At 39.5% G+C, this 13,389-nt stretch overlaps 1 protein-coding gene across 4 annotated transcripts; it reads left to right on the top strand.

Annotated features, from left to right (window-relative positions):
* The first annotated feature begins 107 nt into the window (after window positions 1-107).
* ddhd2 (DDHD domain containing 2) lies at window positions 108-12,484 on the top strand. 4 transcript variants are annotated; one of them, XM_040019057.1, is made up of 20 exons: window positions 108-239; window positions 761-952; window positions 2,448-2,640; window positions 3,733-3,929; window positions 4,057-4,146; window positions 5,516-5,636; window positions 5,738-5,827; window positions 5,901-6,042; window positions 6,162-6,370; window positions 6,468-6,529; window positions 6,634-6,750; window positions 6,885-6,980; window positions 7,200-7,376; window positions 7,486-7,512; window positions 7,959-8,114; window positions 8,423-8,525; window positions 8,600-8,761; window positions 8,960-9,064; window positions 10,358-10,526; window positions 10,613-12,484. In XM_040019057.1, exons 2-20 carry the CDS (start codon window positions 833-835, stop codon window positions 10,692-10,694), a joined length of 2,418 nt encoding a protein of 805 aa, XP_039874991.1. In that variant the 5' UTR covers window positions 108-239; window positions 761-832; the 3' UTR covers window positions 10,695-12,484. The 4 variants fall into 4 exon arrangements, with proteins under 4 accessions (XP_039874991.1, XP_039874993.1, XP_039874994.1 ...); XM_040019058.1 differs by lacking the exon at window positions 108-239 and adding an exon at window positions 262-523; XM_040019059.1 differs by lacking the exon at window positions 7,486-7,512.
* The last annotated feature ends 905 nt before the right edge of the window (window positions 12,485-13,389 follow it).

Genomic DNA, 13,389 nt, shown 5'->3' with positions numbered 1-13,389 from the left:
CACACTTTGTAGTACAGGCATCGGAGAAACATCCAAATTGATGTAGTTATCCCGAGTCTGTGGTTTTGACCTACATTGTAGTCAGTCGTGAATGCTCACTCAGTAATGTTCATATTTCCGAGGTCACTGCAATCTAGCATCGTTTCTGGAGGCTGTCCTCGGCTATCCGAGCTAGCCACGACAAGATAGAATAAACAAACAATTTAAATCCTCTGCATTAGGTCTTTGTGAAGTTGTCGGTGAGTTTAACTTAACAGCTGTCTGTTACTAATGCTGTGATGTCTAATAACACTGTTTGGAAACAAAAAGAACTGTAATAATAGCGTCCCGTCCAGCCATTGTAACTCAGTTAGCATAAACCTCAACCAGCGCTACAACTCTTGGCCTCGGCGATTGTGTTTTTGCATCCTTTAAAATACAAGGCTTACAACGTGGCAGTTAACCATGAACATTGTTTTAGTCAAGATAATGTACAGCGTTTCCCTGCCACGTACATCATCACAACTTATGATACAGCCGTTGTGTGAGTGAACTTTTAGCTTTTTGTATTTCCATTCTGTTCACCGTTGCTGACCAGCAGCTAAGGAGACAGCTGTCAGTTTATCCTTGGAGCTTAGCTGGCTCTTCTTTTCTCACCACCTGTGATTCTCCCTGTGCCACAATCTGCTGCAACACTTTCACTCGTTTTGTATTTTTTGTTTTTACACGTTGTAACAGGTTATGTATGGGCTGCCACTGACTGTCTGTGTCATCCATGCAGAACTCGGTTGTTACATGTCCTGTGACTGTGTGGCCTCCTGCCCGCTTCATGTAAGAGTTGATCATCGGGCTCATGTCAGTCAGTGAAGGTGAAGAGGGGGGTCTCTTTCGGGCTGCCCCAAGCGATAACTCCCAAGACCTGCTCGACAACCCCACTAAGACAGTGGCCACGGGGAGCACACCTGAGGATCAGGTGAGGGTACATGCATAACCATGGGGGGATAAATGTTGCTGGATGAAGCAACACTAACCCTAATATGAATTTACTCCTAACCTGTTTCACCAGACATAAAAAAGTGACAGAAGGGACTATACATAAAATGAAATGTAGCATAAATGACATCTTGATGCATGCTCAATCATGCTCATCCAAGTGACGAAACATTTCTCCCACAAAACGCTATGTCCAGATGAACAGAATCAACTTTTGGAGACATAGATGACATATTAGCAAAAAATAAAAACCCAAAGGCATGAAGGATAGGCTTGAACAGTCAGATTTGGAGATTTTTATGCTTGATCTTCTTTCTGATGCAACCCCCATTGGATATCTGTCTTCTCCCAGAAAGGAACCAGGGATCTTTCCCTTGTTAGCCAATTGTGTAAACCACTACTCCGTAGAGCCACTTAATAAAGGACAGCAGGATAATGGGAGTAATTTTTAAACTTCATATCCCAGAAGGTGATTATGTTTATCTGGATGCAGTGTTTTCAGTGGGGGTGACTTCTTTGCCTTTCTGGGACTTCCTTATTAAGCATGCATCACAATATAAAAGCCATATTCATCTAAATTAAGATTTTGGGTTTCCAGCCTGTCACCGGCCAGTCTCTGACTGAGGCTTTAACTTCACCAATCTGCAGTTTGAGAGCCACTCTGGTAGTGTGTAGTAGTAATAGATGGACATTAAATAGTGTTTGTTTTTTGTGGTTTGAATCATTGTAAAGTTTTAAGTAAAGCAGGTAATGCAAAAGTGACAACAATCCTGGTGTGATCATCTGGGCTACTGTCAGAATATCTCTGGTTGTGACTTTGGAGTTTTATCATTTACATTCCTGATGGTTTGTTGCTTTTTCCCCCTGCATGACATGCCATTAAATATGTGGTACAGTTAGTTGTGTGCCTAACAAAGTCTCAGGGAGAAATTTTACTTGCAAGATAACAGCAAGATTTAATTCCTAGGGAAGGTGCTTCGGTCACATTCCACTTTATTCTCAGTCATTATAAATCTGTCCAGATGCTTTATGCAGACTGATTTGGCTGCTGTCAGTAATGTGGGTGGGTGTTGTGTCAGGCACTGTTTGACACAATGAATTGCCAAAATTATTACTGGCAGCATTGTGTGTTAACACTGGATTTCCAGTGGAAGTAGATTGTTTACAAGCTATAGTTTTATCAGTTGTGGAAAGAGGAACAGACAAGAGGCAGCTTGTAAAGAAAAGCATAAAGTAGGGCTTTGTGCTTCTTACAAAGACAAGGCCTAATCCTGTCTTTCCTGACTCCCCTTGTTCTGTCTCATGGTTTGGGCTTGCTTCATAGGATTTTACAGAAAGGCACAGCCTGGTTCAGACTTTTGAATTTACTGGTTCTAATAATTGCTGAGTTGAACAGTGCACTGTTCCAAAGACGGTAAGCACAGGAAGAAATACTGATGTCAGATTTCGATCATGTCGGCATAATTTTTCTTCAGGCTTCACCTGTGGTGGACGAAGCTTCTCCTTCTTCAGCATCCTCTTTCGAGATGCTTGACATGGAGTCAGCTCATGCTCCTTACCAAGAAGTGCAGCCTCACTGGTTCTTCTGTCGACGTGCTGATGACAACACCTCCTGGCTTCCTTTCAGCAGAGAAGACTCTGACAAACTAGAGAATGCCTTCACCAACAGTAAGAATGTATTTTACTTGTACGTTATAAAAGATACTGTGTACTTAAATTATTACAAATGGATAGTCTGGGGTTATATCAGCAAGCATTTTTCTGGGCCTTTGTTGACAGTAGGGTGTGGTTGGAGGGTACGAACATGTGTTTGTCAGTTTGCTTAACAAAGGTCATAAAAATAGATTCTATACTGGGAACAAACAAACAAAATCCCATTTGAAAAGCTGGTTAAAAAATCAATTTTTATTAAAACTTGTGATTTTCCTTTAAGGAAAATGCCAGGAAGTAAGACCTGATTTTATTGTATCCAGGAAAAACTGCATAATCCCTGTGTCATTATTACAAAAGTTGGAGTGAGTTTTCCTGGAACAACTGATGGAAAGATAAACTTTCAAAACCGTGTTGCTATCACTGGCTAAATGCCCAGTAGGCCATTTGACTGTTCTGTTAGGACATGCTCCCTGCTATTAACAATTTAACCAACCGAAGTTCAGTTTCAGGGTTGGTTTGGGTGTGTCTTAGTGTTCTTAGCTCCCACTGACACACTAACGTTTTGAACATCCCCATCCAAAGGAAAACAAACGCAATAATAAAACAGCAGTATAAGAATGTCATTTTAAAAGTATGACTCTTTGAACAAATAACATATTCCTCAAGGGTTCAGAAAGATGTACTTATCAGTAGATAATTTTACAATATTTAAACACCAAAGAAAGAGTCTAAATCTACGTTTAGGTGGAAGCATGTAGTTTTATTATTATTATTAATATTGATCTTGTGTGTGACAACCGCAATGAAAATATGAATGGTGTTGTACAAAATGTTGTCAATAAAGGTTAAGTTGACAAGTAAAAGAGTATGAGTCTCCATTAAACTAAAGACGGACGGTGTTTCTAACGGCAGGTACATGATTAAATTATTTCAGAAGAATAAACTTATTGTTCACTTGGTGATGCTGATGAAGTCAACGATGAGTGACCAGTAATTGCTGTAAAGTAACTTCTTTAGTCCTGTAAAAATAGCACACGCTGTAATTAAATCAAAGCACCAGAGTGCTTTCTTTCTTTATATCTGCGTTTGTATGTTTTTACCTCGCAGTCAGCGACGAGGGTGAGGAGGATACGGTGGTAGCTGTGGAAGGGCAACGGTATGATGTACATGTCAAGGAAAGGAAGCGTTACGCTGTGTATTGGGAGCAAGCTCCCTCTGAGGTCCGCAGATGCACCTGGTTTTACAAAGGAGATAAAGACACCAGATTCATGCCTTATCCTGAGGATTTCAGCAAGGATCTGGAGGTAGTCAGACACAAATAATGAGCTTTCACCAGCACTCCTTCCTTCTCTATAGCTGACTACTTTCTAACTTTATAGTCTTCTCAACTTTGGTCTTAAGTAACACTTTTAATATCTAAATATTTTGCAGGAAGCCTATAGGAAATCAGTGACTTCAGATGAATGGAAGAAGAAATTGGATTTTCCCACTGGAGAGACTGTCATCTTACACAATCCGAAGGTAAAGCCTGCTGTTAAAATATCAAAGAGTGATTCTGTTCATGAGACTTCCACCCAAAGAACTATTTGCATACTTAAAATGTTTTTTATTTCACTGAATTAGAAACAAAATGAAAGCAAATTACATTTATTATATTAAAAAAACAACCAGGAAACAGACCTTATTTAGATAATAAAATATTAGAGATTTTCTCTACTGTGAACCTGCTGGGTAAAATTTTAAAAAAGCCACCTATTGCCAAAAACAATCTTCTTATGACTAATGTGATGTGAGCTTGGAGAGCACTCACAAAATTATTTAATAGCACTCTCCCTCTTTTATCTTATAACAACACTGGCTGATAACCCAGAGCTCTTATCACAGGAAACTTATCAAATTTTACATTTTGGCAAAGAGCGGGTGCTGTTAATCTTTTTGAGAATGGAAGACTTAAAACATTTGATTCACTGACAGTTCAGTTCAATACATCAAATCTTATACAAATATTTAGAGATCAAACACTTTGAGTGTAAGCTCAGATGACTCAGAACCGTTGGATAGATTATTTTTTTTATTTTTATTTTTTTAGATATCCAGACGCTGTTCTGAGGAGTTAACTTTGAGCCTGGGTAAACTCTCATGGCAGTTTGCAGCAGGCATAAAAAGTTACAGTATAATATTTTACCACACATCTGCACATGTCCGTTCATCTGTTGTAAGTACACAACAGGAACCACTCCAGACTGTCCCAGTTCCAACACCAGGTTGCATTGCAATCAAATGTGCCGGGCACCACTATGTTCAAGTGTTAATGCAGCAATAGGTCAACAAGTTTCAGCAGATCTGTGTCTGGTTTGGAAGGTCTCCGTCTCTTCTAAAGAAAAGAAAGATGCGACCCAGCCTTTGTTTTTTATGTTAGCAAGGAAAACTATAATGGTGATGTGGGTCAGAGATGAGATCCTTGATTGACACACTGCTCCCTTCTCCATGTGGAAATCACAGGTCTCAGAGATGTGAATAAAAGAAAAACTTGGACACTTTATTTATGGAAGGACTTTACTTTTACAGCAGGAATGGGAGAGGCCATTGGAACTTGTTGGGGTTGATTCTAATTTGTTTAAAAGTAGATGACACGGACAATTGCCACATTTTTGTAACTGGAATCAAATGACATGGATGACATTTGTTCATATATTACTCATTGTTGTACTTCACCAAACTATTGTGCAAGCGTATTGTTTTGGGTCACTATTATTAATGTCACAACTTCTCTTGCTTTATGTATTATTGTATCAGCATTGTTTTTTGTTTATCTTTAAAAAAAAAAAAAAGATATAATTAAACTTATTTGTCACCCATATAAGTCACTACCCACTGTTTTTCTTCTCAGTTGATAATGCAGTATCAGCCAATAGGATTGCAGGATGACTGGGTGTCCTCCCCCTCAGAACATACCCGGCCAAGAACTGTCAAAAGGGGAGTAGACAACATCTCTGTAGAAATACCTGATGGTATGTATGATAATGTGGTGAAAGCTAGTCGTCACCAGTTTCAGAAAGTATCCCACACAGTCAGCGCTTTAGGCTCATCATATTTGTACATGTGTTTGCAGGTGAACCAGAAAAGGTGGACCATGTTGTCTTCATGGTGCACGGCATTGGCCCTGCGTGCGACTTACGTTTCCGATCCATCATACAGTGTGGTGAGTTTCTTTGTTTATATGTATATATAAATGTTCCCATGTGTGTTTATGACCTCTTTTAATATCTTTCCAGTGAATGACTTCAGGAGTGTTTCCCTATCCCTCCTGGCCTCTCATTATAAGCGTGCTCAGCAGGAAGGTCAGGTGGGCCGAGTAGAGTTCCTCCCAGTCAACTGGCACAGTGCTCTACACGGAGATGCCACTGGTGTTGATGAGTAAGTATGAACAGAAATTGGACATCAACAAAACAGGATTTCTCTGTTGCAGTCCAGCTCATGACCCTGTTAGACGCTTTTCTTGTTTTCTGATTTCTCTTGTCTTCCCCACTTCCTAGGGACATCCAGAGGATCACTCTCCCCAGCATCAGCAGGCTGAGACATTTCACCAATGACACTCTGCTGGACTTGTTTTTCTATAACAGCCCCACTTACTGCCAGACCATAGTGGACACAGTGGCCTCGGAGTTCAACAGGCTACATGTACTCTTTAAGCAGAGACACCCAGAGTTCAGCGGGACAGTTTCAGTAGTAGGCCATAGCCTGGGTTAGAGATGTGCAAACGCAGAAACTCTCGCAATCACAAAGAAGTGGGACCTAAAATGCAGAGTTTTAACTTTTCTGCTTTGCCTCTACTTCTGCAGGTTCACTGATCCTGTTTGATCTGCTAACCAATCAGAGGGATGAATCACAAGCTAGACAAGGGGTACAACATGACATTCCCAGCAAAGAATAATGAAACTTTACTGATTAGGAAAGATTGTATATTTCTTCATGGCTTTTTCAGTTCTATTTCCTCTTCTACGTAAGATCTCTGGTGAGCCCTGTCATCTGAACTGCAACACACTGGAGCAGACTCTGAACAGACTGGGCCTACAGCAATATCTGGATGTGCTGCAGAACGAAAACCTGGATCTCGAATCTCTGGTAACACATAATGAATATACACACTGAGAGAACTGAAGGTTCTATCTATGCATTACATGTTGTATACTGTTCACATAATAACACCCACTGAGTCATTTGATCCTACTTAAAAACCCATTGATCTTCTTTTTTAGGCTCTTTGCCGTGACAGTGATCTTAAAGATTTGGGAATTCCTCTTGGACCTAGGAAGAAGATCCTGAATTATGTCAGAAGGAAATGGCTTCCAGAGGTCTGGCTCATTTCAATTATGTGGATTTTCTTCCTCCTTTTTTTTTTTTTTTTTTTTTTTAAGAATTTGTACTTGAATGAAATGTAATTGGAGAATATTGGTGAATTTTAGTGATTTACATGAATTTGCTAATTTACTTTCCTTTTTTTTGGTTTAACATAGTTTAAGCCATGTTTGGAAAACCTGCTGATAATGTTTTATATTTCTTATTCATAACAGGACTGCAGGATGGGAGCAGTGTGTCAGGCACAAGGGCCACAACTTCAGCCTGAAGTGACAAGTACTCAGGATGGCAATGAGTGTTCAAGATTACCACCTCAGCAGTTCCACTTGCACAGGCCGCAGTCTGTCACTAGTGCTGTGGACTATGAGTACTTCGATGTGGGCATTGGACAGGTACAACACATGCAGACAAATACACCATTGTTATTTTTGCTCGGGGGGTGAAGCTTTGATGCATCACCTTCCTGCTTCTCTCCTCCCCTCCGCCCGCTTACCTGGACAGACCAATGGAGGCATAGCCAAGGGACAGGTGTGTCTCACATGGTGTCCACATACTCTTCGGCTTTGTCCTTTGCTGTCTTTGACCTAACTGTGTCTGGAGTTTCTGTTCATATATACTTCAGTCAGAACAGGGGGCTCTCAAGGGAGCTAAACTACAGCAGATCAATGATAAGAGAACTTTCGTCATATTGTGCCATTATTAGGGTACTGTGTTTGTCCCATTGAAAGGTACATCCCAGTGCCATTGTCTGTCTGTCCTCACACACATGAGTCAGTCCTGCATGAGTGGCCATCTCCCTGGTGTCCTCCTCACCTGCTGGTGTACTTCCTGGATGTTGTAATATTTTCAGATGGCACAGCTAACCAAGGGAGAAATTTCTATTGTGTGTGTGTGCGTGTGTGTGTGTGTCCTACAACAGAATCTGTTTAAATTATAACTCACTGTAACAAGCTAACCCCACCATTTTTCCACAGGTATCCATTGATTACCCGCAGCTTGAATTCCACCCTCAGACGTTTTTTGCATTCGGTTCTCCAATTGGTATGTTTCTGACTGTACGTGGGCTTAAACGCATCGATCCAAACTACACCTTCCCCACCTGCAAGAGCTTTTACAACATCTACCATCCAGTGAGTAACTCCTTACTTAACTCAAATGCCCACTCTGATTCTGCACTCATCTCTTAAAGAAACCTCACCTGCCAGTATGAGTTGGGGGAAAAAAAGAGGAAATGAAAAATGTTAACAGCATTAGATTAAGGTAATTGGATTAAAGTAGACAGCTTCTTTGCTCTTTACTACTTCTTTATTTAGTTGTTGAATTCAAGATTAAAAGATTTGCCAAAGAAATAGTTGGTATATAGACAAGCACCTGCTGGACTCTTTCTCTACTCACATGATGAAAGAGGTCATCTTTTATGTCTTTTATCTGTGTTTAGTATGATCCTGTTGCCTATCGGATAGAGCCCATGATTGTTTCCGAGGTGGACCTGGAGCCCATGTTAATCCCTCACCATAAAGGCCGCAAGAGGATGCACCTGGGTATGATTATTTCTCTGTACTGAAATAAGCTGTACTATTGTAGGAACTCATTTCCGTTTCTCTTTGTTTTGTAGAACTAAAGGACAGCTTGACCCGAATGAGCATGGATTTGAAGAACAATGTTCTGGGATCATTACGGACTGCGTGGCAGTCCTTTGCCAGACTGCCGGTTGCTGCACTGCCTCCGGGGGAAGGAGGAGAAACTACAACAGAGAAAACCCTTGAGGAGACGCAGGGTAAATAACGCATGTTCATTTGCTTTATTTGTGTGTGTTGTGTGTGTTTGCGTGTGGGAGCGAATGTGCACACGTGTGTCTAACTCAGTCTCCTCGTACTCCTCTCACCCCTCTCTGCATGTTGCCCTCCTCTGTTCTGCTCTATCTGGTGTTTTCTTCTGCTTCCCTCACCCTTTACTACTTTACTATGAACCTCAGCCTCAGCGGCAGTCACTGCTTCTACTAAGAGGGAAGACAAAGGGGCTAATTTTTGGACTAAAATACTGGCGTGGTCCAGTGCCATTCATAGGCATTACTTTCGAGGTAAGCTAGCATAGTCATTTGCGTGGGGTTGATTAATAAAACAAGTAATTAACTCATTGTAATTTATAGCTGCTGTAACATTGGTTTAATGACCTTTTAGTCCTCTCTTAGAAAGCTCTAAGCCTATGAATACATCATTACTCATCTTGACCTAGAAAACTAACATGTTTCCAGTATTCATACAAAAGAGGCAGAATTAATTATTTCTACTTTGCTGCTCAGTTGCAGAGGTTTACATCGGCATTTACATTTGCTCATATACAAAGAGGGAATATGATGTATTTTTTCCTGTAGCTCATTACTGACTCAGGCTCCGTTAGGCTTCTGCCTCCCGCTTTTCCTTTTAGTTCTGGCTGGTGGATCCTCAGTATCATAAGCCGGTGTAACTAAAGCAGTGGACTGAACAAGCAGCACTAGCAGTTTTAAAGCAGTCAAGTTTTCTTTTCTTTCTTTTTTTAATTACATGAGAAATTAGCTGGAATATGATATTCATCTGTAGACCTCGTGCAGTAGCTACATGTGGGTGCACGTCCTGCAATTAAGTGACAGGATACAGTTTTTTGTTTTTTATCTCAGGACTCGCAGGTATTCATTTACAACCTTATTCTAATGGAATGTTATTTGAGAGTTTTTATGTTTTAATGTCAGGATTACAAGCCAGTACATGCAAAGATAGATTGAGACGCTAACAGCCAACAGCAGCAGGTTCATCAGAAGTGCATTGGGGTTTTTAGGGGAGCCTCGAGGGATTCATTGCAAGCTAACAAGCACATCAGTCAAAACTACCCCAACTTACTGACATTTACTCATGATTTGCCTTTAACTATACACGTACCTGATACTACATCAAATGAACTAAAATGTCATAGTAGACAAGTATTGACAAACCTCCTTCACTAATATAAACCCATAAAAACACGTTTTGTTTGTTTTGCTTTTTTTTAGCCTAAAATGTATATTAACTAATGCCATGGGGTAGCGTCCCAACCCCATCTGACAGGATCTATGATGGTAGTATATACTGATTGATGTTTGGAGTAGACTTCTCAGAGTATTGTTAGTAGTGTTTGCAGAAGTGGATTTAGCTGCACTGTTTGCATTTAACTTGTATTACTCTGTAAATTTAGTTTTGTGTTGTTCACTGCAAACAGCACATGCTTCCCTCTTTGCTCTCACTTAGTTATCTGTTAATTATTTTACCACAGAGGGTAAGTAAAAGCAAAGAGCCTCTGTTGGGTTTTGTCATGGTTTCGGTGCGTGCAGCCTTGTTTGAAATGATTTCTGTCCCTTCAGGAGGGTTTGATGAGGCAGAGTCCTCAGAGTCAGTGGAAGAAAGAGAGCACCGTGAGATTAAAATGGGGATGTTAAATGGAGGTCGACGCATCGACTATGTGCTTCAGGAGAAACCCATTGAGAGCTTCAACGAGTACCTGTTTGCCATCCAGTCTCATCTGTGTTACTGGTGAGTTTTTCGTATCTGTGCAGGGTTGATGGGAATGATTTAAATATTTTTACTTCATATAAAAGGTTTGTCTTTTTGCTTGTTAGGGAATCGGAGGATACAGCTCTACTGCTGCTGAAGGAGATTTACGACAACCTAGGTGTGGCTATCGAACAGCCACAACAGTAGGAAAGTTGTATAAATGAAGAAATGTTTGACTGATTTTAGGAAAATGAAGGACAAATGATAAAGCCAGAGTTTGTACATTATTTTTCCAGAATGCCTTACTGTCGGGATGATACATGCCTGCCAGAATCTATCCAAACCCTTCAGTAGTGACAGTTTGACTCCAGTCAGGTGATCTAGGTTCTTTTTTGTTTAACCTTAATTTAGGATGGCAACTGCTTCTTGCCACTACAGGACGCACCGTCGTGCTTCTGGTTGCACTATTTTTAATCATTCTTTACTTTACTCTTCTTTTACTTCAAGTTGCTGAGTTACTGAAATATTGTGCTTACAACTACCAGAAAACGCACACAATACCTTTGTACTTGTTTGTCGTCGCATGTCGAACTAGAACTCATTTTCAGGTGGCACTTTCAACGAAAACATATTTATGATTTCATTCATAAAATCAAAATGGCACATATTCTTTTATATTTATCTATAGTCTGTAAAAAAATTTTTATAGATTTCCCAACTCTGTGCACAGTCTGCAATCACACATGTAGAGTTGTTTTGTTTGACTTAATAGGATTTTTGCTTTATAAACAGGAAAATGAAAGTTTATGTTTTGTCTGTTACGTTTTTCTGGCAGCTCTATTCTCTCTGCCCACATCAGAGACACTTGAAACCCAAAGCTGCTTTCCCATACATTTGTGCAGTGTTTTGGTAATGTTGGTGTCACTCCTGTTACTTCACAAACATACTGCTGTTAATGTAAGTAATGTTTGTGTCTAACACATGTATCTGTATGAAGGAACCATGATGATGTTTGGAAATGCAGGTGTCTTTTTGTATGCACTCTAAGTGTGGGTTGGTATTCTATGTTTTAAGATTGTGTAAACTAATGGAAAGGTCACATTCACCCACTCTCCCTCGGTTTTGTACCATTTCCTCTTTACCACGTTGTTGCTTCTTTGCATTTGGCCCAGCAATGCATCGTCTGTCCTAAAATATAGTTGCTTTGGATTCAGACTACAGTCTTCGGGCAGTTGTAACTGTGGCGTTATCCACGGGTCAGATTTTTCTTATCTCCTTCTTTGTACTGAAGTTTTGTAAGTCACCCTTTCTGTTTGCACTGCATGCACTTCTTTTTTTAAAATAGCACAGAGTTTTGCAACATATTCTGATCCTGTTTCAATTCTTACGCCCTAAAATGTTAATGAATATTATGCACACGGCAAAAGAATTTTGTTGTAAAATTCATAAGAATTTCATTTCAAGTACAAGATGTATTAAAAGATGTTTCAAATGTATTTATTTTATATAAAAATATATATTTGTTGGGAAATATCAGTATTATAAGTAAGATAAATTTGCATATCAACCAACATAATGTCAAGACTATTGAGTTAGAAACTGTGTGTGTTAGAGTAATTTACCTTTTGTAAGACTCTTTTTATTATCACTATCAGGGTAGCACAGCCCTCTGCATGTGACATTTGCATAAATAATGAATTAACCTGCTCAGCTGGTTCTTTTTCTTCTTTTAGAAATGCACTAAATGCGCCGTAACCATGACGATGTTCTGTAGAACCTAATGATTGTCTGTAAATTTCACTTTATAAACCACAGCCATGATAAACAGTAGAAAACAGGACTTAATAGTCCATGAGTCTTCTTCAAAACCATAACCATTGTTTTGGGCACTTTATACTGATATACTGTTATATACCAAATACAAAAAAAATCCTTTCTGATACCCTGTAAATGTGGTTACATGTTTTGTGTGCCATAATAAAATATTCCAAATGCGTTGTGCTTTTTCAGGTTTATTGAAACATGATTGTTTTGAATTTGAAATAAATAAATAGCTTTTGTAGGTTTACTTCTACAGTCCATGGACTTCATCACATGTTGTTTCATTCCTTAAGACACTCCACTAGACCTTCACTGCAGCCACTGCTGCTTATTTGTGGGTCTCTCTGCTTTCAGTTTTGCCTTCAGTAACTGTAAAGCTTCTCTGTTCCATTTGCACTGTGAAGTGGTATCTGATCAGCATATGTCCCTGTACACTCACATCATCAACAAATGCTAGTGGCCCGGTTCCACTGGTATCCGCGTATGTCCGTGCCATGACACTGTTGACTGATAAAATTCTAAAAATGCAGCCAAGATGTTTTTGTTTTTTTAAATATCAATTTCCAACTATTTACAGAACAATCAGGCTTTCTGCATCAAATACGATGCCACACAAATTATTTGTGCCTCTCCAAAAATTAATTTCTGTCATCTATAACATGAAGGAGAACATCACAAGCCTGATAGCTGCAGGCCTGAAAGCAGGAGGTGAATCACTCCTGTGTTCTACCTGGAGACAGTGTTTAAATTGCAATCTGCCTTTAGTGGCTTTTTGGCAGCAACTGGGACATTCAGCAGTCGCCTTGTTCTGACCAATGACTGTGTGCTCCATGTTTTCTGCAGTCATAGATAAAAAAATATGTACCACAGCCTCATCAGGCAGGTTTCCGTGACACACTTTCTGTATATGTATATTAAATTTCATTTTCGTGATTTTATGAGCTTTTTCAAAAGTGTATATATATATTTTTTAAGTTCATAGATTTTTAAAAAAAAATCTTTTACTTTATTTAGTTTTTAACGTTTGATTAGAAGCAACACAACAAAAAACTTTCTCAGTCAATTCAGCTTTGCAAAGTAA

The sequence above is a fragment of the Simochromis diagramma genome, unplaced genomic scaffold (assembly GCF_900408965.1).
Source record: "Simochromis diagramma unplaced genomic scaffold, fSimDia1.1 OVJJ01000822.1, whole genome shotgun sequence".
Lineage (NCBI taxonomy): Eukaryota > Metazoa > Chordata > Actinopteri > Cichliformes > Cichlidae > Simochromis > Simochromis diagramma.
The sequence above is the reverse complement of the archived record's forward strand: the minus strand, read 5'-3'. Positions and strand labels throughout refer to the sequence as shown.

Bases quoted from the DNA above. Each gene is read 5' to 3' on its own strand.
- ddhd2 (XM_040019057.1), top strand. From the start codon at position 833: ATGTCAGTCAGTGAAGGTGAAGAGGGGGGTCTCTTTCGGGCTGCCCCA. The intron at 953-2,447 runs GTGAGGGTACAT...ATTTTTCTTCAG, and splicing joins GGAGCACACCTGAGGATCAG to GCTTCACCTGTGGTGGACGA. The intron at 5,828-5,900 runs GTGAGTTTCTTT...ATATCTTTCCAG, and splicing joins CCGATCCATCATACAGTGTG to TGAATGACTTCAGGAGTGTT.